General features: G+C 37.2%; 2 protein-coding genes across 11 annotated transcripts in view; one reads left to right on the plus strand and one right to left on the minus strand.

Moving 5' to 3' along the window:
* NINJ2 (ninjurin 2) overlaps positions 1-23,297 on the minus strand; it is a 512,961-nt gene that overhangs the window by 282,337 nt on the left and 207,327 nt on the right. The window lies entirely within an intron of this gene.
* ERC1 (ELKS/RAB6-interacting/CAST family member 1) overlaps positions 1-23,297 on the plus strand; it is a 292,700-nt gene that overhangs the window by 91,177 nt on the left and 178,226 nt on the right. For all 10 annotated transcript variants that reach the window (XM_048942961.1, XM_048942954.1, XM_048942986.1 and 7 more), the window contains 3 exons: positions 4,690-4,857; positions 21,334-21,471; positions 22,598-22,738. In XM_048942961.1, the coding sequence (XP_048798918.1) occupies positions 4,690-4,857; positions 21,334-21,471; positions 22,598-22,738 (447 nt within the window). The remainder of the gene's footprint in view (positions 1-4,689; positions 4,858-21,333; positions 21,472-22,597; positions 22,739-23,297) is intronic.

The raw sequence follows: 23,297 nt of genomic DNA on the forward strand, positions 1-23,297 counted from the left end.
CTCACTGTATTCTTGACAACACTGGCTGGCATTAAGATATCTCTATAGCTTATCTCTAGATGCCTGGAGAATGTGTGAGGAAGAAAAGAGGTGCATTTTCTGCCATATATTGGCAGAAATCTTCATAAGGGAATGATATTTTACAGTCATTTTAAAATAAACATTTTGACAGAAAAGTGCACGGCTTCATGAGCCTTTCAGTTTTTTCTTTAATAAAGCTGCAGGGAGGCATGGCAATACCTACCTTGGTGCAGTGTATCAAAGATGGATCTGATACCTGCCATTACCAGAACTACAAAGAACGGTGTCTAATTTGTGGCATGTTTATCTTTAGGGCTATTGGGTGGAGAGGATATTGTGGTTAACTTTTCAATTTGTGAGGGAAACTATAAAAATAGTTCTAAATGTGTATAATCCTTTTGTCAATGAAACAATCCAAAAATATTTATTTTGGCATTTTTCCGTATAAAGTTTGTATTATACCTCAGTGAACTCTTCAGCTTGTTTCAGTGCTATCTGGTACATGGATTCAATGAGTGCTATTCAATTAGTAGACTAATCAGTGAGAATTTTCTGTTTCATGTACTGCTCGACATGATACTGTAATTGGTCTATTCCATGTGGTAAATTCAGATTTATATCTTTAAAAAAAAACAAAAAACAAACATTAAGTCATCAGCAACAATATTGTTTACTTCCAATGTCTTATTAGAATATAGAATACTTTATAGGCCTTTCTTTCCTGGGGCTTTTACTTGCATTTAGGAATTTGAATAGACTCCCAAACGAAGGAGGAGTATATTAATGAGAATTGGATGTCTCTAACAAGATCTCTGTTGACACCTGCACATATTCTCAGTTCAGAGAACTGAGTTTGCCATGTTAAAGTATTTAATACCATGTGCTAGAGATTGTGGAAGAAGAGATGAACTGTTTTCTGACATAATCAAGCCCTGAAGGTAGTGTCCTCTATTGAGCTTACAGGCCTAGCAAGAAGCAAACAGCCTCTGCACAAAGCCTCAGCTCTGCAAGGTATTTGTGTAATTGAAACTGTCCGGAGAACTAGGAGCTGTACATTCATAAAGGATTTGCCCTCAGCTCTTCTACAGGCCTGACTGAGTACTGTGGTCATTGGATAGCAAGGTGAAAAATCAAATCTAACATCATTCATAAGAAAGATCAATGTCAAAAGTAGAGAATGAAGTTCTGGGAACGGCTGCTGTATTCAAAATCAGTCAGTAAACATTTCTCTATTGACCATGCTATCAGGGAAAAAACTCAATTTGTGTTGCTAATTTGTTATAGGACGTCACAGAAATTATTCTTTTTAACACGTGGTTTCAGGTGCGTGATACTTCACATAGCAATATTTACAGTGACGTAAATGTAGCATTTCACCCCACACACTAAGCACAGTGTTCCATCATCTCCTGTGTGTTTCTTAATTATTTCTGTATTCACTTCAACATCTGTCTTAAAAATAGCAGGCACTTGTTAGAAGTCATAGCAAGCTCTTAACACCTTTCTCAGTAGGTATTCTGTCTGTCCTTTTTGCTGGCAATAGTGTAGAGATAGCAACAGAGAATAAATGCTTTGCATTTTGCCACTAGAAAAAAACCAGGCTCTGGATAAAAGGTATGGAAAATTGTTCCTTCTGATCTGACTGAATGGAGCATGGCATTATTCATGGATCTAAACAAATGGTTATGCCATGGTTTGTGCGGGTGACTCAAGAAATTAGACAGAAGAATCAATCAATCTTGGAATAAAGATATTGTTTTAATATTGTTTTTTCTAGACGTTACTGACAATTTCATAAACCCTACTGCAAATTATTACCATAGTAATAATAGCCTGATTTCTACAGTACACTAGAGATGGTGGTTAAAATGAGAAAAAACACATGTGGAACCTAAGCCCTGTGGTCTCAAGCTCTTCAGTGAATTCTGAAACTCACTGTGGACTTTTTAAATCTAATAACAGATTCCAAGGTAGATATTTTTTTAAAGGACTTAAATGTAGTTTAAATATTATATTATTTCTTATGCTAATTGTAATAATTGGAGTTACTAATGTTATTTTCTTCTTGGAAATTCAGAATTCCCTATGCTGTGTGTATGGCTATGTAGTTTAGGAACAGTTATGGAGTATAATTTACTGCTACTGGTAAATTCTGTGAAGGCATATCAGTCATTCATAACACAGTTTTTCATACGTTTGTTACAGTGAAGAAATTGAAAATTCTTATGTATGGTACCTGGATGAGAAGAGCTACCTGTTGTAGCTAGGAAGGCTGTTGTGTTGAAGATGGCAACTGATGTGCTTATTTTATTAAAGCTTCATGGGAAATTGGGCGGTATGTGCAGGCAGAGTTAGCAACTGTGCTGTTAAGCAAAGGACTAGCAGTTGCCTGAGCTGTGCTGCGAGACTTAGTTGCCGTGCATAAAGTCATGGCACACTATTACTGTGAAAGCAGTTAGGTTAACCCTAGGTTAAGACAACGCCATCCAGGACGGAGAAGTCAGGAGAAGGGGTGTCAGCACCTCAACAGCTGTTTGCCCGGTTGTTTCCAGATGCAGAACAAATCTTAAGCTGACTTTGTTGAAATTGTCGTCACCTGACTCCAACAGCCCTCAATTCTTGTCACTGTGGGAGGATGCCATACATAAACCAAGTTGACATGAATAAACAAGTGCAGTGTTCTGCCAGGAATAGTGTTAAGGTAATGACTGTGTGTCCTGCCAGCCTTTGAAAATATTCCTGAAAGTGTTTTCTGTGGTTTCCTAGGCAGGGACCTCACACAAATAAAACCAGGAATGCAATTTGCTCCAAACCGTAAGCTAATACAGAGTTCAAAGAGAATAATCAATCAGAAAATGGAAAGCTTTTGTGGATAAATTTCTGTTTGCGGATGTTCTGTGTTCCTTTAATACTGTAGGCATCTGGAATATCTTGAATATTTTGTAACACAAATGTTGAGGCTGTGGATTTGCCTTTGAGAGAGATTTTCAGTTTCCCTTTAAGTATGAATGAAAATGGTTATTAGCTTGAATATTAAGTACATGCAGAGGACATCCCTAATCAGCCTCTGTGTTAGTTTAAAGAAAAGAAAGCTAGCTCTACCTGCTAAACTTCTTGTTACAAACACTGTCAATTCTATATATCATATTTGGGTAGTGCTTGTTTCTCTGGTATCACTACAAAATGTACTCCACACACTATTTGCTAGGTGAGAGGTTAGGAATGTGCTCTTAATAATGCATGTGTAAGTGGGAAAGCTTCAGACATCGAGGTGGCAGCAGGACTGTGGTGCTGCTCAGAAGATCAGGGCAGGCCTTTTGCCCCACGGCAGGAACTCGTTGCTCTGTGTAAAAGGAATCAGACAAAACAACAGTGGCTTTTGTGGGTATAACATGCTGTAAATGGAGAGCCTTAGAGGCAGGTTTTCCATTAGTAAATTGAAATAAAGTGGAATCAAAAAAGCACATTAAAACTAAATGTTGCTCGAAGTGCAACAAGCAAAGTGTCTACCTAAACTGTTTCTCTAGCCAGAGATGTCCACGTTGTCTTTTCAGTTCATGTCTCTGCTATGTACAAGGACCAAGAAATTCAGTGATTACCCTGTTTACTTTGTGTGACTGATGTCCTGTAATGGCTTCAGCTAACAGGAACCAAATCTGGTACTGTCAAATAAGATTAGCAGCCAGGCTGGCAGGTTTGAGCTCTGTGTGAATGTCGAGTGGATAGGGGTCAGCGGGTTTCTTTTGGTCTCTTGAGCAGGTTGCTGGTGTTGGATTTCATGTTCCACAATGGTCTTTGAGATTAGTCTGTGCTCTGTGGTGACCTTTTTCTTCTCATCAAATTTGTATTCAGATAGCTCTGAGTTCTTCTCCCATTCCTTTTGTGTTGCAGTCTGTGTGTTTCATTTGTGCAAGACAAGTGTAGAAGGAAAAGTTTCCCAATGTACAGTTTTGAAGTTTGAGGATACCACAGAATTAGCAGTCTTTCAAAGGTTGTTGAGACTATAGGAGCTCCGTTTCTTTGTCCAAATAGCACCCACAGTATCCTGTTGTATGTCATTTGTTCCATCTTATCTTTAACACAAAGCTGCATCCTACAGAAAAAAAGCACCTTACGTTTAAACTAATTTGTTGCTATTTAAGTGAAAATATTCTTAGCCTTTGTAAAGCAATCTGCGTCCCATATTTTGATCTGAAGTGGCCACTTTCATTGTGTCCAGGCTTAGCTAAGACTCTCAATAAATATAGACTATAAAGTGACTATTTAGTACTAATATTCCGAATTTAAATCTCTTAACATTAGTAGTGTTTCAAATAAAAGAGTCAATTTTCCTACATATATGAGAACCTCTGCTGGTATGGTGCTAGCTTCTACTCTGAAGGGAAAAGTACCAAAATTGTACTGCATTAAGACTGAACTATGTTAGAAGTATAGTTCTGGATATAATTCGGGGGAAAAAAAACCCAACTGATTATTTTCATCTTCTGGTCTCCTACTACATGTAACTGATTGCAAACTGAAATATGCTGAAGTCTCAAATTGATGTTAGTTTTCAGAATCTCTTTGTAATTTGTCAGCACATGGTTCCTTGTGGGAGTGCAGTTTATCTTTGTAAGAGTTTTCTCCTTCAGTGCTAAACAAACCCTGTTTCTGCATGTCTGAATCTAGGTGGATGCGTTACGCTTACGTCTGGAGGAGAAAGAGACCATGCTAAATAAGAAGACAAAGCAGATTCAGGAGATTGCAGAGGAGAAAGGCACTCAAGCAGGAGAGATCCATGATCTCAAGGATATGTTAGAGGTGAAGGAACGCAAAGTTAACGTTCTTCAGAAGAAGGTAAGATTGTAGAGCTCCAAGTCAGATCCTTATCTTTGATACATCCTGATTCCTAAGCCTGTCAAGAATTTACTTTTTCTGTGTTTATAAGTCGGTCTCATCATCTCATGGGAAGATTGTAAATGATGAATATCTGCTTAAAATTTTGAATTAAAAAATAGAAAAAATTCAAAGCAAATATTGTTGCCTTGCAGTGTTCCAGATGCTGCTTTTGGTTCCACTTCACTATCAACGTTGACTGCAGTAATTGTAGAAGGGCATGTCTTAAGGAAAATCAGTCCTTTCACACCAGCCACTTTAAAGCCATGCTGATTTGAAGCATTGGGTGGTGGGTGATCCTGATATCAGTATGTGAATAATTTAATGGGGATTTGTAGCAATAGAACCAAATGGAATTGTTTCTCTTTAACTTTCTGAGACAAGTTAAGAATTCAGTAGATATAACTTTAATTAGGAATGCTGTTTAATCAATCTTAAATTTTCTCAGGAGCTACTGGAAAAGGATAATCAGATTTCAGACCAACCTACATATCTTTCTGGATAAGAACATGTAGATGTTGAAATCAGGCAGGTCTGAATAAGAAAATGTAGACTGTCAGAAATTGGAGAGATTTTCCAAAGGATGTTAAACCCCAATGCAATGAATGATAATGAATGATATTTGCAAATCACGCACAGTATTTATTTCCCAAACAACTGCTTTGTTGGTTGTTTTTTTTTTTAATTTATGAATATTTTTTTTCTGTGTTCTAACTGAAAGTGCTCTTGGATCGTGTGTTCTATATATTATGCTGTGAATGTGCTTTTTTTTTTTTTTTTTTCCTCTTTTGTGTATTTTTTCCCTACACCCTGTAGCAATTCTGTGAAATTATTGTCATTTTAATAGTTCAGAATATTAATTAATTTGGTGTGCCTGGCCAGTGCCTTTTCTTCTAGTACGTACCTATAAATCATGATGGTTTAGGTCATGTTCAGTTCCATTACAGCAAACTCCACATGGGAATGAAAGTTCAGCTATGCAGTTTAGCCATAAACCAGTCATTAATAATTCTAGATCAGTCTTATTCCCTCTCTGAACAGTGTCAATTTTTGGCTTTTTTTCTTTTTAGGAACACTTACAGACTTGTAATTTTTGTACTGTGCTTTTGCTTTGTTTTCAAAATTGGTCATGCACGCTCCAAAGATTGATTGAGATCCCAGCTGAATACTTAACCAAAACGTAGGGAATCTGACCTTTATGTAAATGTTAAATGTCAGTGAGGTTGTTTTATTCCATTGACTCTTACATTGTTTTTTTCATGTTTTCTTATTTGCTCTACTTAACTCTTCAGAGTGTTCATTTAGAACCATTTCAGTGGTTCATTTAGTAGTGATGAAGGTTCTGTTTTTCCTGCTTTTTTTTTGGTACTTGTTTTACTTCCTGAAGCCACTGTAATCCATATTAAGAAAGTTTCATCTTTTCATGTGGCTAGCCTATTTTGTGAGATTTGTTCCTTGCTGCTTTCAAGTAAAGTTATCTGGTCTCTGTGGCTAAGTAAGTAGGGGCCCAGGCCTTTAGACGTAAAGACTTTGAACTTGTGTTCTCATATAGAAGACTACATTGCTGTAATACAAAGTGATTTAAGCTGTTTTATAAAGTATGTTTATAAGCTTCCTAAACAGCAAAACATAACCTGCCTGTAGAAGAACATTCTTCTTACTGCTAGTTAGGATCGCACAAACATTGTAGTTTGCTATTGCCATCAGTTTGTTGCAACCATTTCCTTTAACATGAACAATTGAATTGCAAGGTTTTAAATCCAAAGATATTGTTTTCAGTTCCTCTAGCTGGCAAACCTGGAATGTTTTTATGGAGAATTCAACTGATGGGACTAACCATTTCGAGCTTTAACTCAGTTTAAAATAGTTTCATCTTCCCCCTTTGAGACTCTCTAAAATAACAATTAGTCCTTAAAAATCTTGTGTTCCTAACACTGGAAATGATGACTTGTTCAAACCTGCAGCATGTATCTGAATGTCAGATTGTGCAAATTGGACAGAAAAGAGCAAAGTGAGTATGTCCTACCAAAGATGTGTGTTTAGAGTGAGTAAGCATATGCCCTCTCATTTGAGACCAGATAATATTTTACCATAGTAATACACCTGTGAACAAACTTATTGTCTGCTTTTTACATTATTGAATTGTGAACACTTAAGGGGGAGTGCTCTGTGGTCCTTCGTGATCATAACAGACAGCTAATCAGCCCAAGGAGGCAGAAGAAAGACGTTTGATGCATTCTCTACTCTTCTAGGACTGATGAAATAGCAACTTTTTTCAGAAGCTGTGTATCTTAATAAGAAGGGATTAGTAGTATTTCTGTAAATATCTGTTAGAAAGAAAACATTCTTCAACACATTTTATACCAGGGAACTTGATCCAAACACAATTTAGAGATTTCAAATACCACAAAACAGATGTGAAGTCTTCACAGGCTTTTACCAGCTTCTTTATTAAAATTGACAGCCATGACTTCAAATATATGTCCTAGAGGGTCATAGAGGACCTGACCCTCCATGTTCCTGAAGGGATATCAGATCTCTGTTGCTGCCACTTCCTTCATTCAAACCTTTATTTTACAGGTTGGCTGATCATCACTGAGCATGACATCAACAAAGTTGAAATGTGTGTTTTTTAAGAAAATTCCAGGAGCTATTTTGTCCAGGTTGCTACTCTGTCTCAAGGATGCTACTTTTCTTCTCAGGAATTAAGGAACACAGAATTGTAGAGGTTGGAAAAGACCTCTGCAAGTTGTCTAGTCCAACCACCTTCTAAAGAAAGTTGCCAACAGTAGGATGCACAGAAAAATGTCCTGGAGGGTTTTGAATATCTCCAGAGAAGACTCTGCAACCTCTTTGGGAAGCCTGCTCCAGTACTCTGTCACTTACTCTTCTGCTTTGACTTTCTACTTCTCAGAATCTGCTAAGACTTTTAAGAGCAATTCAGTCCAGCTCAAATGATATAATGTCTTTTTTTTTTTTTCTCTAAATTTACAGTTCGTAAGAAGTTTTTAGAGTAGGAGTCATAATTTTGGATGATGCAAAACTTGGAGGAGCGGCTGACACAACAGAAGGCTGTGCTACCATCCATCAAGACCTGGACAGAGTAGAGAGGTGGGCAGAGAGGAGCCTGATGAGGTTTAACAAGGGCAAGTATAGAGTCTTGCACCTGGGGAGAAATAACTATATGCATCAGTACATATTAAGGCCTGAGCTGCTGGAAAGGAGCTCTGCAACAAAGGACCTGGTGGCCAGCACATTGGCCATGAACTAGCAGCGTGCCCTTGTGGCCATGAAGGCCATTGGTATCTTGGGATGCATTAAAATAGTATGGTCAGCAGGTGGAGGAAGATCCTCCCTTCTACTCTGCCCTGATGAGGCTGCATCTAGAGTAGTGTCCAGTTCGGGGCAAAAAAAGACAGGGATCTCTTAGAGTCCAGCAAAGGGTGACAAAGATGATTCAGAGCCTAAGTACTTCTCCTAGAGGAAAGGCTGAGAGCTTTGGGACTCTTCATTCTGGAGAAGACTCAAGAGATCTCATCACTGTTTATAAACATCCAAAGTGTAGGAGTCTAGTCGATGGGGTGGGCTCTTTTTGGTGATGAGAAACAATAGATCAAGGGACACTGGACAGAAATTGGAACACAGGAAGTTCCATGCTAATGCAAGGAAGAACTTCTTCACTGCCAGGACTGATGGAGCACTAGAGCAGGCTGCCCAGAGAGGTGGTGGAGTTTCCTTCTCTGGAGATGAATTCAAGACCTACCTGTGTGACCTGCTATAGGGAACCTGCTTGATGATCTCTAGAGGTCCCTTCCAACCCTTACAATTCTGTGATTCTGTGAGTCCATTTCTTCATACTATCTTCAGCTCTTTGTTAATTTGGACTTAAAGGTGAATGATTGCCAAACATATCTTAGAGTTTATTACAGCAACTTCAGCTTCAGCAAGATTTTCCCACTCAGAAAAGGCTTTACTCTTGAGATATGATCTTTTTTGATCATTCTAAGCCGTACAGCAACATTTGCCCTCATAGATCCAAAAGCTTAGCTTCTAGCAGTCTTTTCAATGGCAGATATCCTTAGTTTACAGCTGCTGGTGGAGGTGACAGTATACTCTTGAGGCACTTGCACAAGGAATATACTTTTGATCTTTTTTTAACTCAATCTAGGTTAGTCGTGGCAGATGCCATATTGTAGCTTGAGGTACACTCCAGCATTCTTCTTTATGATTTCCAGTGAGCAGATGTTTTACAGATAAGTTGAGTGATATGGACCCAGGGCTCCTTGTATGGCCTTACCAGTGCTAAGTGGAGGCAAATGTCACCTTCCTTGACCTGTCAGCAGTAGTCTTCCTTTGTGCCTTTTCTTGATATTTCTTGCTGTGAGGAATTTTCATTAGGAAAGCGTTAATGATCTGAACATGGTTTAGTTGTAATGTAAGGATTGCGTTGGTATATTGGCCAGTTACTTTCTTCTTCTTTCCAGACTTACAAACACTTCAGCGCACACTCTGGCACTCTGGCCATGTTGTATCTCATTCTGTGGATGTTAGTAGCTTTGTCAATGGAACACTTCTCTTGTAAGACAGGTCTTTTTTAATCAACATGGTGGCACAGGGCTCATTGGCTGAATAAGTTCCTGTCTCAGAGTTTCCACAGATGTATGTTGAATCCTTCCTGCTGTGCCTCTGACATTTTTCACTGTGTCCCGGAGATAGCAGACTGTACTCTGCATGATGTATCTGTTCTTCATAGAATCCCTGAGGTGTCTGGTTTTCCCTTCCACTATGGAGATAAACTTTGTGTTTGGGATACTTGTGCCTCCACTCTTTTGAGTCACTAACATCTAGTTCCTTGTTTTATCAGTGTGCAGATCATGATTTTATCATGCAGGAAATTGGGAGAAAGTTGGACCCTATTCAATTTCCTTTTTGAATGTGATCTCTGTAGTCTCAATGGAGATGTTTCTGAGTACAATTTCTAGGCTCTGTACATTAATAGTGTTTAAATTTAGTAATATTAAATTATTTTTCAGTCTGGTTTTTTTTTCACATCAATTACACTGAAACATTCTCTAATTCTACAACATGCCAGAAATAGTGTATTTGGATATCAAAGATTATTCATGAACACCTAAGCTTCCAGTCGATTTTTTTTGAAGATATAAAGGGCATTAATTAACAGTTCTCTCTTTTAGTTAGATTACATTACATTATCTGTTCTTTTTATGATTCATTGTGCAATTATTTGGAAAAACACTGCCCTTAAAATCTAAAAAGCTTTTATTGCTAGTCACCTAAAAATTAAGATACGTGGAGAATCCCAAATATGCACCACATGGATTTTGAAAATAACTCCAAAAATAAGTTATTTTTACCTGTATATTTTAAAAGTAAATCTCAAGGTTGCATAAAACTCACTTTTATTAAACTTCAGTGCAGTGAAATCTGTAAGAGAATTAGTTGTATACTTCTAATGTGCACTTTGAAGATATGATTAGTAAATTGTGTGGAATATGAGACCTAGTGAAGAAAACAAAATTTAAATTTGAATGATTGATATTAGTGCCCATTTTATATTATTACAGTGTGGTATGGTTACCAATGCAGTAACTGTGTTAGGAGAACCTACTGGGTTCAAAATAAATGTTATGCCTGGATATGTTATATATTGGAATTTATATTTGGAGCATATGTTCTTTTATTTTTATATAACCCCTTCTTTTTCATGTGCACCTCCTTTTGTAAAATAAGAACATCTGGATCGTATGTAGCATATGTACCTGTAGTCCCAGAAGGATAATATTCTATTCAGAAATCAAGTGTTCTGATGTGTAGGAAAGGCGGCAAGCCAGTTTCTTGGCATGCAGTTACATACAGAGCCTTATCTTATATGGATGCTATTAAAGAATCTTTCCTGTTGCCTCTAGTAACTTGACAACTTGTTTTTTAGCATTTTTTTTTTTAATGAATATCCACATCCATTCATTTTAGATAAGTAATTTCAATCTGGAAAAGGAGACAGGACTGTTGGGTTAATGATTTCAGTTCTGCAGTTCAGCTGATGTAGCATGCTAATGTAGGGTTATTCAACTGATATGTGTTGCTGTAATGGTGTTACATAAGATGGATAGCACCAGCAAAGTTTTGAGAAAACTCCATGGAGTTTCTGGTATTATCTGTGCTCCACTGTTCCAAAGAAACTGAATCTCTGAACCACAATTCAGCAAATTGTCGTATATGGTAGGAATCTCTTTTTTTTTTTTAGTATCCCTCAAAGAGGAACAGTCATTTTTTTAATGTCCTTTTTGTGCCTTGAGATAACCTCTTGATTGGCAAGACAGAGCATTACTCATAGGTAGTGGGTCTGACAAATTTTGTTTCTTGAAGGCATCTGGGAAAAGAGCCAACTTTGGGGCCTCTTGATTTCATTTATAAATTAAATGTAGTTTTTCTGGCAAGATAAAGCTAATAAGCTTTGTTGGTGTGTTCACTGTCATGCTAGACAAATACAAACTTTCCTATGATTGAAGAGGCAGGAAAAGCAAGGGCGTATGCTTTTTTTGAGGTTACTTACATCAGTCTTCCTCAGATAGCTTTTCATTGCTCTCTAGGTTGCAAGACTTACAGAGTTTCCAACATTTTAGTTGCCACTAAATGGCTGTCCAGGCTTATTCTGCTCCTCAGGGGATTGTCTGAGCTGTGTCTGGAATAGACATTACTGAATAGACATTACTGATAGACCTAGCGAGCTTAGTGATCTTCACTAGGACAAGGAATGAATCATTTCTTAGTATAAATCAGTATTTTCCTGTTTTCAAGAGTGGGTTTTGAATCCACTAGAATAGGGAGTGTTCTAAGGTGGGGTTCTGCTCAGTATTTGTGCAGTCATTAGGACTGTTTTAAAGCACAAGTATATAAATAGCATTCAAGCCTGCGATTTCACTTGCTCAAAGGATAAGGAAACTTAATTCCAGTATGGAGTAGTGTCACCAAGGGCAACTAAGATTGCCTTGTCCTAAAACAGGACAAGTTTCATAATTAAAATGCTCCTTAGCATTATGAAGGGCTTGCATACCTTCAGGCAAAGATGAGTGAAGGATAGTTTTGAACATGGGACCACTCTTCCATTCTTAATGCGCAGTTGAGTTTGAAGTGATGGTTTACCTAAAGCAATCAGTGGTATAAAATTGGAAAGAATATGATCAAATGATGGTACTAATTTAAAATATTGGATTCTTAGGCTCTTAGGCTTTTTTTGGAGCACAGATCGTGAAAGAATTTTATTAGTAAGTTTGATATTTTTGTCAGCTATCAGTGGACGCGTTCTGAAGTAATTCTGTAAAAGAAATAATAGCTAAATACTCAGGAATATAGATCAACACTCTTGTGCTTAGCATTTAGAGTAATACATTACTCCTCCCTTCCTATTCATCACTCATTCTCCTTGAAAGGAGATTGAAACAGTAAATAACAGTTGTTTGGACGTGTTTTACACCAGGATTTTAAAAATCTCTTATTTCTGAAGCATTCCCCTCTGATTTACCTTGCATTATTTCTTTGATCTTTTTGTTAAATCAGTGCTTTGGACAATGTAATAGAGTATCTAAATCTAAGTTTCATTTACACTCTTTGTTCAAGTTGCACAGCTGTCTTGCTTGAGTGATCCTAAATGATAATGTAAATGAAAATGAAATTTGCTGTGAGGAATTCCTTCTAGTCAGCGGTAAATCCCATGTTCCCGTCCTGTCCGTTGGCCTGCCTCAGTGTTTGATCTTCTTTGGTCCCTTATTTCCATTCTTTGCTATTGCAGCACTGGGACAAGTTAAACCTTTCCATTATTCATGTCTTTTCTCATCAGCCATTTTTTTCTGTTTGTTTTTCTGTTTGTAGTACCGTACTGCTAAAAGTATGTCACTAGTTATGGTACCCTTGCTCTGTGTGGAACCAAAATAAGAATCTAAAGCAAGTCAGGAAAATAGCTTAAGTAATCCTGAGTAAGAGACATTAAATTGCCATAGAATTAACAGTATTTGGCAGTAATAATCAATGAAATACTGTACTTGGGGTTTAGCCAAGTTTAGAAGTTTGTTTCATAATTTAGTAAGTTTTTCACTTGACATGTTTTAAACATTATGTAGTCTTGTAAAGCTTGACCTACTCCAAAAGGAATGTCACAATTCCTTAGTTTTACCCTGCTTCTGAGAAAATAGCAGATCTAAGCTAACATTTACTGGTTCCAAATTTTCCTTGCTTTATCAGCCCTTTGTAAGAAAGAGACAGAGACTTCCACAGTGAAGTTGTTTTGGTTTTACTTATTCTGAACATTTGAGTACTGTCAATATAAAAGTATGCTTCATTGTGGTTTATGTGTTGTTTTTTTTTTTCCTGTAGTGAATTTTCCTAAATCAAACCTTTATCAGCGAAGCCTTTTCTAGAATTTGGTACAGAAGTGAGAAAACGCCTCTAAAAGAATTGGTTGTGGGGTTTGTTTGTTTAGGCTTTTGTTGTTGTTGTTCTTTTCAATACATTTATGGTTCTTAGGAGAAAAACTTCAGAAAGCAGTCACAAAGATTGCTTCATAATGTCAGGACATTGCTGAAAGAAGAATTGGCATGATGCTATTCTGTACGATTAGTCCAAGATTTCAATTAAATGGATGTTACACAGAAATTGATTGTGAAATAAATTAGATGATTTTGATTATAAGTTTTCAGTATAAGTGACACTTTAGTGCATATTAAATAAATGAGTAAGATTTAGAATCGTAAAATCATAGAATGGGCTGGGTTGAAAAGGATCACAATGATCATCGAGTTTCAACCCCCCTGTTATGTGCAGGGTTCCCAACCACCAGACCAGCTTAGAGTTTCACTGAAGAAAAGTCTGAATGAATTTCTTTTTGCTACTTATGATAGCAGTAATCTATTTTGTACTTGGGTAACGAAAGTGTTGCTCTGAAGTTGGAACCAACAAGTTGTCTTAATAAACAAGCCAGTTGGAAAACTTGATGTTGATGGATAATGGGTTAGCTGATAAACATATCAACTGACTATAGCTCTTAGCTGATAAGCACTGGCAAAACCAAAGATCATGCAGAAAAACTTCAAGATAAACCAGAGGTAGAGATGCTTTTTAATGGATTATGTAATTAACCAATTGGCTCAGATTTTTCTGAAACAAATCCCTTACAGCCTTTAGACTTGCATTGTTTTTATTTGCATTCTACATTAAATTTTGTCTGTTCATATTAAAGCCTATATGCTTTGAAACACAACCAATATCCGTGGTTTAGAAAGAGCACCTCTTCCTGCACCCCTCACTTCAAAAACCTCTTGTGTTGCCCAGTGTCCATGATATGATTATTACAATATGAAGACTCTGCTTTTCTCTGGGTTGAGCTATTGATAATATTAAACCTTCTCAGAATGAAGTAATTAATTACTTAACTAAATTTAACTGTTTTAAAAGTGTTTGAGGGTGTAACCCACTGCTAATATATATTTTTTTCTAGTAAAATGCTTTGGAAATCTCCCAAAAAAAGTGAATTTGGAATCATTTACCAATTGAAGAATCAGTCCATGGGTTCTCTTTTTAATCTTTTTCTTGAAAATACAAACTATGCGAGATTCTCCTTAGAAGCTAGCAAGGAAAATGCCTTTCAACATCAATTTTTAGAAATAGAAAATTTCAGTGATAGATTTGCTTTAGAAGGTTTGAAGGAAATCCAAGCTGTTTACTACTAAGACAGAGAGACTGCAAACATGATAGCAATCTTCTGAGAATATAATTTGAAACATCTGGTTTAAATGCTGTCTTATGTTGGGAATGCAACAGTACAGGAAAAAAAATGCTACTCAGAAGATACTATAATTGTAATTCGGCTTATGGCACCAATTCTTGTCAGTTCTCTTTTATAGTCTGTCAGCAAACCAGCACTACCAGAGAAAGATTAAATATGCAAAGGGAAGGAGAACAGCAGAAAACAAAGGGATGGAGGTGTCTTTAGAGATTATTTCTGTGTAAGCATAGATGAGTATTTTCTTGTTGATCCAAATCTACTTGCAGAGCACCTTTTCATGGAAAAAAAAAACACTGAAAATAGTCTGTTGAATCAGTGTCAATAGTTTGCATCTTCTTCACCACGTGTACAAAATAATGAACCATCTATACAAATTATTATGTCAAGCTTTGTTGTAGTAGCACTAATTTCTCCAGAGTTTGTTTTGTTTTTTCAATCTTCCTGCACAAATGTGAATGCAAAGTTAGGTCAAGAATAACTCACTGATTCTGTTAGGTGTCTTGCAATTCTTCCCTTTTTTTGAGCTTTCTTATCACTTTGTAACCATTACTTCCTTTTGAACCTGAAGCAATATACCTGTTTGTAGTCCATGCAAGCATTTATTTGACATTGAGTTGTTTTTTAAATAGAAATCATAATAGATTCTTTAAGCTTTCTAAGCTACGTAGCCACAAAATATTTTATTTGTAAAGCTAAGCAGGTAGGAACTTGCTAATATCAACTGATTTTCATCAGATCTTGAGAATAAAAAATGCAGAAAGTTTTCATCTTGTTAAAGAGCAAGCTTTATTGTTTTTGTTTTTTTTTCTCCTTTGGAAGCTATTCTTAACTATAACTGGGTTTAAATGGTGGTCAGTAAGATTGTACCATGTATGATATACCACTACGCTGGAGTTTCCCAATCTTAAATTCTCTTTCAGCCATGTCCTCCTCCATACTCTTCCCATCCCTTTAGACTGCTTTTCCTCTCTTAAGCCACTGCAGATCAAAGTGTAGCAGAATCCCATTGTTCTCATATATTATGGAATCCCACTATACTATGTTCTGCAGAATCAGGGCATTCCCAAAGTACAGGGATATTCTGATGTGATGTTGCAAAGACAATAATATTCCAGATAAGGACTGAATTAGAACACTGGTAAAAAGAAAAAAAAAAGAAAAAAAAAAAAAAGAGAAAACTTACATGTGAGGAAAAATAAAAAGTGATCAAGGAGTAGCACAATTTGTATAAGCAGACCAGATTTATTGGTTAACTGAACAGTTCACTGTCTGTGTTGAAGTGTTACCTGGGGCTCTAGAATTTGAAGTTCTTTAAGAAAACTTAAATATACTTAGAGGTCAATACTGGGGCCAGTGCTGTTAAACATCTTCATCAGTAACATCGACAGTGGGATTTAGTGCACTTTCAGGAAGTTTGCAGATGATGCTGTGTGGTATCTGAGACACGTCTGACGGATGGGATGCCATTCAGAGAGACCCAGACAGGTTCAAGCAGTGGAAACAGGAGAACCTCCTGAGGTTCAACAAAGCCAAATGCAAGGTCTTGAACCTGGGTCATGGCAACTTCCACTGTCTCTGTAAGCTGATGGATGTAAGGGTGGAGCACAGCCCTGCTGAAAAGGACCTGGAAGCACTGGTGGATGGCAAGCTGAGCATGAGCCAGCAATGTGCCCTCACAGCCCAGAAAGCCAACCGTATCCTGGGCTGCATCAAAAGAAATGTGGCCAACAGGTGAGGGAGGTGATCCTGCCCCTCTATTCTGCAATGGTGAGACCTCACCTGGAGTACTGTATCCAGGTGTGGAGTCCTCAGTACAGGAGAGATGTGGACCTGTTGGAGTGCATCCATAGGTGGGCCACAGAAATGATCCAAGGGATGGAACACCTTCCCTATGAGGACAGGAGAAAGAAGGCTCTGGATAGATGTGAGAGCAGCCTTTCTGTTTGGAAAGCTTACACCTTATGTAATGCTTTATTTATCTGGACAGGAATTCCATGGGAAAGATTAGAAAACCTATGAACTCATCTGATTATTTAGATTCTTTTTACAGTATTGTTCCCATTGAATGAAACATAGGATTGAAAAAGTGTGAGCTGTAGCAGTCTGTTGAGGTATTTTGCTTTTCTAATACAAATCACAGAAAACTGTCCTGTGTTACAATAATTGACTTTCAGATGTGCAGTGTATATTAAGGAGAAGATGTCACGTTACTGGTGAAAATACTACAGCTAGTTATTCAATGCAGGAAACTTTCTCAAAACTGAATAAAAAGATTTTTAATTTAAAATTTTGCTTATATATATATATATATTCCCAAATAATATCGTTGGACCTTTGTATTTCTAAGGGGATTGTTTCACTTCTATTCCTTATTGTCTTAGAATGAAAAAAAGTGAACTAATTTAATAGGGTTTTTACCCTATTTTTTACGTGTTTTTTTTTTTTTTATCACTTTATTTCTTTTAGAAGACAAGTAAAATAGAAAAGAGAAACTTGAATGTTGGAAATGAAATACAAATACAATTAATTAGGTTTCAGGTGATGAAAAAAGTTGTAATCTGTTGATCTTTGATTAAAAGCAAATATTTTGGGGGAGGAAAGAGTTATTTTCCAGTATCAGGAAAGAACTAAAAAAGAAATGGAATGACCAATTCCCAAGCCCACTGTGCTAATTCTGATATTGCAGTCACCGGTAGAGTAGAAATCAGCTTCTCAAATATTCTGTTTACACACATTGCATCACGGTTGTTGTGCAAAAGGTATTCTTGGCTGAAAGATAGTATGAAGGGTCTAATAACCTGTAATTAGAGGAATCTGGGAATCTAATGATCTTTATGAGTATTAAATTAAATGTAGCTGTTTTTTCTTCCTTGCATTTGCATGGACTTTTCAGTAGAATGAGTATTTGCAAGAAGTACCAGTGCGTGCTTGCCTTTGGAACAGCATGCCAGAGGCGACTTCTTTTGCCTCACTGCACTTCAGAGTGGAAAGAGAAATAATTGTTTCTATGCAACTAGGAATAAATCACCCAGGTTGAAACAAGATAGTACCTGACAGCAGGTAAAGCTGGAGAAAAAGATTTCAGTAAATTGTTATTGGAAAGGAAACTGTTATGCAGAACAGAAGATTCCAGTGTGTGAACATATGCCTTCACGTATGCTTAGTGTCTAGGCTTCTAAAAGAAGATCCCTGTCTTGACCCAGCAAACTGAGTATGTATGAGAAGACTGAAAAATATTAATAATCTATATTTTTTATTTTTCCTATTTAGAAAGTTGCCATGTATTTACATATGTATGCTCCTTAGGTTTCTAGGATATTACAGGGGAAATCTGCCGTTTTCCAACTGTTTGCAGACTAAACAGTGCTGCTTCATTCTTTGTCCCTTTCTGTTTTCCAGAGAGTTTGGAGATACCAACACATTTTATTTTATCTTTCACTGTGGACAAAGATAGAAGTGTTTTGATAATCTGATTTATTTCTATCAGTTATTTGAGAATTTGTTCAGAATAATTTTTTTTTCCCAATTTTTAAGATTAGAAGACCGTAAAAAAAATATGAGGTATATTATGTATTCTTTTTGACAGAGGGACTCAGAGTGCTGGCAAGGATGTAGTAGTAAAATTCTTTCTGTTGATTGACTAATTGGATATGTAGAGAGTATTCTTTCTTTTTCCTTCAGCTTATATCATTCTGGAGAATTTATAGTTTATCTTCTATTTCTTACAGTAGCCAAACTGGATAAATACACTTCTATCGCTCTTTCTGTGATTTCAGAGAGGGCATTTTCCATCTGTTGTTATAGTTTCAGTTTAGGCACATCAGTTGAGCTAGTTTTCTGTAGCTTAAAGGCATATTCTTGTTAGGGACCATCAGTTATCCTATCCTTACAGCGCAGCTGAAAGTAGCTTTGTTTTTTATTTGTTTGGTTTGTTGGATATTTTTATTATTTTTATTAATAGGTCCTGTGTATTACTGTGATTTGGAACAGTTTTGTATATCTTCTATTCCCTGGTGGGTAAAGAAAGAAAACATTCATTACTCCAGAATCCAAAGCATGAAAGAATAGACAAATTCACCCTTTTTACACGCAGCATTTTTTTTTGTGCCAGAGAATGCTGTTGAAGTGGGACTATGCTTCAGTTATAGTACTAATACATAGCCATCACTTTTTTCTCATCACGGTAAATAGAGTTACTGAAACATGTAAATGTCTGCTGTGCTTGTGCAAATGCTTGTGCTGCTTTGGCAAGTATCTTCCATGTGCTGGCTCTGAATTATTTAGCTGTCTCTTGTGTGCAGTTCAGTCACAACAGAAAGTCACTTAGTCCCCTCTCCAGCCACTTGGAGCCTTTGCTGGAGCATTTCGCCTCCAGAAGTAAACACAAGCCTAAGTATAGCTCACACTTCTTTGTAGTATATTTTCATGGTTGGCTGTCTAAACAGCCAGGCTGTCTAGACAGCTGACGACACTGAAAGCTCCTACGGTCAGATGCAGCCACGTAGGCTGCTCTCAGGGATGTTACCTCGTTGGTGTCTGCATAGGTGGGCGCCAGCAGAGCTTCTCATTCAGAACAGCTGAGCCGTCTCTGAAGCTCCCTGTGCTCCAAGCCTATGCTAGTGGCACGTTAAATAATACATGTTGAAAAAGAAGCAGGAATTTATGGTTATTGCAGTTATTTCTGAGTCTGCTTTTTTTGGTGCTTTTCAAAATTTGCTTTATGGTGTTACTTGTACTGTGCTCAGTCTTAAACTTTGAGAAAAACTTGGAAGCCTAATGCTTTTCCTCTCTGAGGAAATAATGACGAAGATAAACTAAGATCAATTTCAGTCCATTCCTTAAAAATTGAAATAAATATATACATATGTTCACACACAGTTCTGCTATCAATAAGACATAGATTGTGTACAAAGCTGGATCATAAGTTTACATGTACTTGCATAAGAGAAATAAAAAACACCAACCTGATTAGAAAATGTTCTACCAGGAGACTTTTTCAGTGGCCCTGGGTTACTAAGGACCGTTAGTAAGGGTTTGTCTGGATTAGGAGGTGGTTCTTTCTCTTAGCTTTCATGTATAATGCATTTACCACTTTTTGTCACTGGGTGTTTAGCCTCCTACAAAATATTTTAGACATATCTTTACATATCTAGACTATTTTCTAAACCACTGGTCCAGATGTGATTGTAATAGGGAGCAGAGTAGTATTTGATGGTTCTAAATAACTATTTGCTCTGTAATCACAGCAGCTCAGTCTTTCTAGGGTCAAAAGAAAGAAATGGGGATATTTGATGACCTTCTAACTGCTGTTAGACAAGTGAAGCAAAAATGCTGGTAATGATTTCAAAAAGTTTCCTAAATACTGGACTGGGGTTGTCTTGTTGCATAAATTGATTTAAAAGAATATTTTGTCACAAATATTTGGAAGATAGGTACCTTAGATGCCACATGTCATTCTCCAGCCTACAATATACGTTTGCTGATGAAAGATGAATCTGCCAGCAGCAAGTGCAGAAGGAAAATTCTGTACCCAGTTTAATGTTGTTCTGATAAATTTTTCTACAGGTGACCAGTATGTGCTAATGTGTCTGTTCCTTGTGAAGTGTGTGTATGCATAATATGAGTTCAGCACTTGGTCTTCTTGATCTGTCAAAAGATATGTTCAGAACTCTTAAATAGACTGAATTGTGCAACTGCAGAAAACAAATCCTGTATATTTTCTGTCCTGACAATGATGTCTTTTGTTAGTACATCGTATAGCAAAATACTTGAGAGGCTCCAAGGTAACCCGATAGCTGCCTTTCAGTATCTAAAGGAAAGCTACAGGAAAGAAGGGGACAGACTCTTTAGCAAGAACTGTGGTTATAGAACAAGGAGAAATGGTTTCATACTCTTTTAGTATGAGAGGAGATTTAGATTGAATATAAAGAAGAAGTATTTTACGATCAGGGTGGCGAGGCACTGGCACAGGCTGCCCAGAGAGGTGGTGGATGCCCCATCCCTGGAGACACCCAAGGTCAGGCTGGACGGGGCTCTGAGCAACCTGATCTACCTGTGGGTGTCCCTGTTCACTGCAGGGGGGTTGGACCAGATGGCCTTTAAGGGTCCTTTCCAACTCCAAGGATTCTATGATGCTATGAAAAACAGCAGTGGAGAACGTGTTGGTAGCAAGGGAAGTACTTAGGAGAATACTACTTCACAACTTCTCAAGAGTCTTTTCTTGTTTATATCGGTAGTAATGGGTTTTTTGTTTATTTTGTTTTGAGCTTTTACTCTTTTATATTGTTATTACAGCAGCATTTTTTTGTAAATATCAAATGTGGTAGTTTCCTTCAGTCACACAGTACCTGACATCGTCAGAAATCAGAAATACTCTTTGATTGATTGATTGATTTTCTTGGGGAACAGTTACACTTTCTTGCTCTGAGTTCTCTTCCAGTTCCTGAAAATGTTGCTGGTTCTTTATTATACTTGATGATTTTGATTACATTGCTTGATGTTTCCATGTAGGATTACAGGTATTATGCCCTCATTTGTTTTCTTTGTTTTGAGAATGTTTTAAAGAGTTTCGTGCACTTCTAAGAGGATTTGGATGGAACTAATAACTGTTTTCTTAAAATCTGCTTTTCTTCTTTAAGATTGAAAATCTTCAAGAGCAGCTAAGAGACAAGGAAAAGCAAATGAGCAGTTTAAAGGATCGAGTGAAATCCTTGCAGGCTGACACCACCAATACTGACACTGCCTTGACCACGCTGGAAGAAGCACTTGCAGAAAAAGTGAGTATGGCAAGCTGCAATCTCTCAGTGCTGAAGGTCCTTCTGCTCACAGCCTTGCTACAGTCGGCTTTCCTATGTGCTGATTGGACTCTGCATAAAAGAAATCCTTAATACAGCATCAAGTCCTTTGTCTGCAAGAGGAATCAGCGTGATGCTGCTGCTTAGAGACATCTCTCACAAGAGGGCACTGTAGGATATTCTGAGTGCAGCATGTACTGTATGGTATCGCGCAGTGTGGGCAAAATGCTCCAGAGAGGCAGGAGGGTGGAGCTGAGCCATGAACAGTTCTCCATAGCCATTAGCTAATTATCATCATCTTGTGTGAAACAAAACTGTGCTGTTTGTCTTACCACATTCCACAGGGGTGTTGCTCGTGCTGTCATCTGTTTGCGTGGTACATCTTTGGTACTGTTGTGGATGTCTGCATTTCAGTCTCACTTTATTTGCACTTTTATCATTCTTAGTGTGTTTTGTTTTCTGTTTGCTCAGTTCTCAGGAGATAGCTGACTGAGGGAGCAGCCTTGTCTGCTCTGTTTTGGTTTGGCAACTTTTTAGAATTCTTATATTTTTTTCTTGATTCTCAGAGAACCAAGGTTATGGTGCCATTAGTCTGTCAGATCCTATCAATGTAAATGCTATGGTAAAGCTTTGCTAAGGTTAGGGTGTTCACTTGCAACCCTTCAGCTTTCTGAATAAGCAAGTCTCCATTGATATCTGGCATACTAAATTGTTGTTTTATTGCCTGCCACATATTGATCGTGCTCTCATATATGCACTACCCCTTTCTTTTGTGAAGGGCCTCTATGCTTCTAGAAAATAGGTTTAAATAGTAAGGAAACAGTATATACCATATCCTCTGGGTTAATTCTGGTTATCAGAACCAGATAAATTTTGTTGTATTGTAACAGTACTGTAAACTTTCAACTGTACAGAAAGCCTGATATTTCTTAGCAATGAATGCACAGATTTTTCAAGTCAACTGTTTTCCTTCTTGAGGATCTATTATACAGCAGTAGAGAAGAAAATGACAATATCCAACAAACATCAGTGTGTAAGAAGTGTTGAATTACATTAGAAGTTGAAAGAATATGGGGGATTGTCCTCACAGGCTACTTTCTTTTGACAGGAAAGGACCATTGAGCGCCTAAAGGAGCAACGGGACAGAGATGAACGAGAAAAACAGGAAGAGATTGACACCTACAAAAAAGACATTAAGGACCTGAAAGAGAAAGTCGGCATTTTACAAGGAGATCTCACAGAGAAAGAGGTTGACCAGCAAAATAAATCTGTTGTATTACATTTTGCTGTATGTTATATTTTAGGTGAAGATAACTCTTCCTTCATTGTAACGGTCCTTCAACAAGTTTATCTAGTAAAATATATTGTTTGAGAATTTCTCAAAGCATAAATATTGCAGAACCATCTTTTTCATGGATAGCACAGTCCCATTATTAGCAGCAGTTAATCTTATTGCCAGTGAATACCATTGGTCAGCAATGAGTTTACTGGAGCAATACTTACGGAAGGTGAGAACAAGCTTGTTTATGTCTAAATATAGGAAGGGAAGAACAGAAGTAGATTGAAGCTCCAGATAGGTCAAACAATGTATACACATAGTGGAGAGTGTTCATGCATATTGTGTAAACAATAGAACTTATTCTTTTTCCTGTCAAGAGTCCATTTTTGGTAATTAAGTTGGTTGTTTTTAAAGAACCAACTGGCTGGAGAAGTCAACTGAGTTGTATCAGAGAAATATGTAAGTTCCATGTTCCTCTCTTGGAATTCTAACATTCAGGTCTACTTCAGTCATCTTTCACAACTCAATC

Source organism: Lagopus muta, chromosome 1, assembly GCF_023343835.1.
Source record: "Lagopus muta isolate bLagMut1 chromosome 1, bLagMut1 primary, whole genome shotgun sequence".
Taxonomy (NCBI): Eukaryota; Metazoa; Chordata; class Aves; order Galliformes; family Phasianidae; genus Lagopus; species Lagopus muta.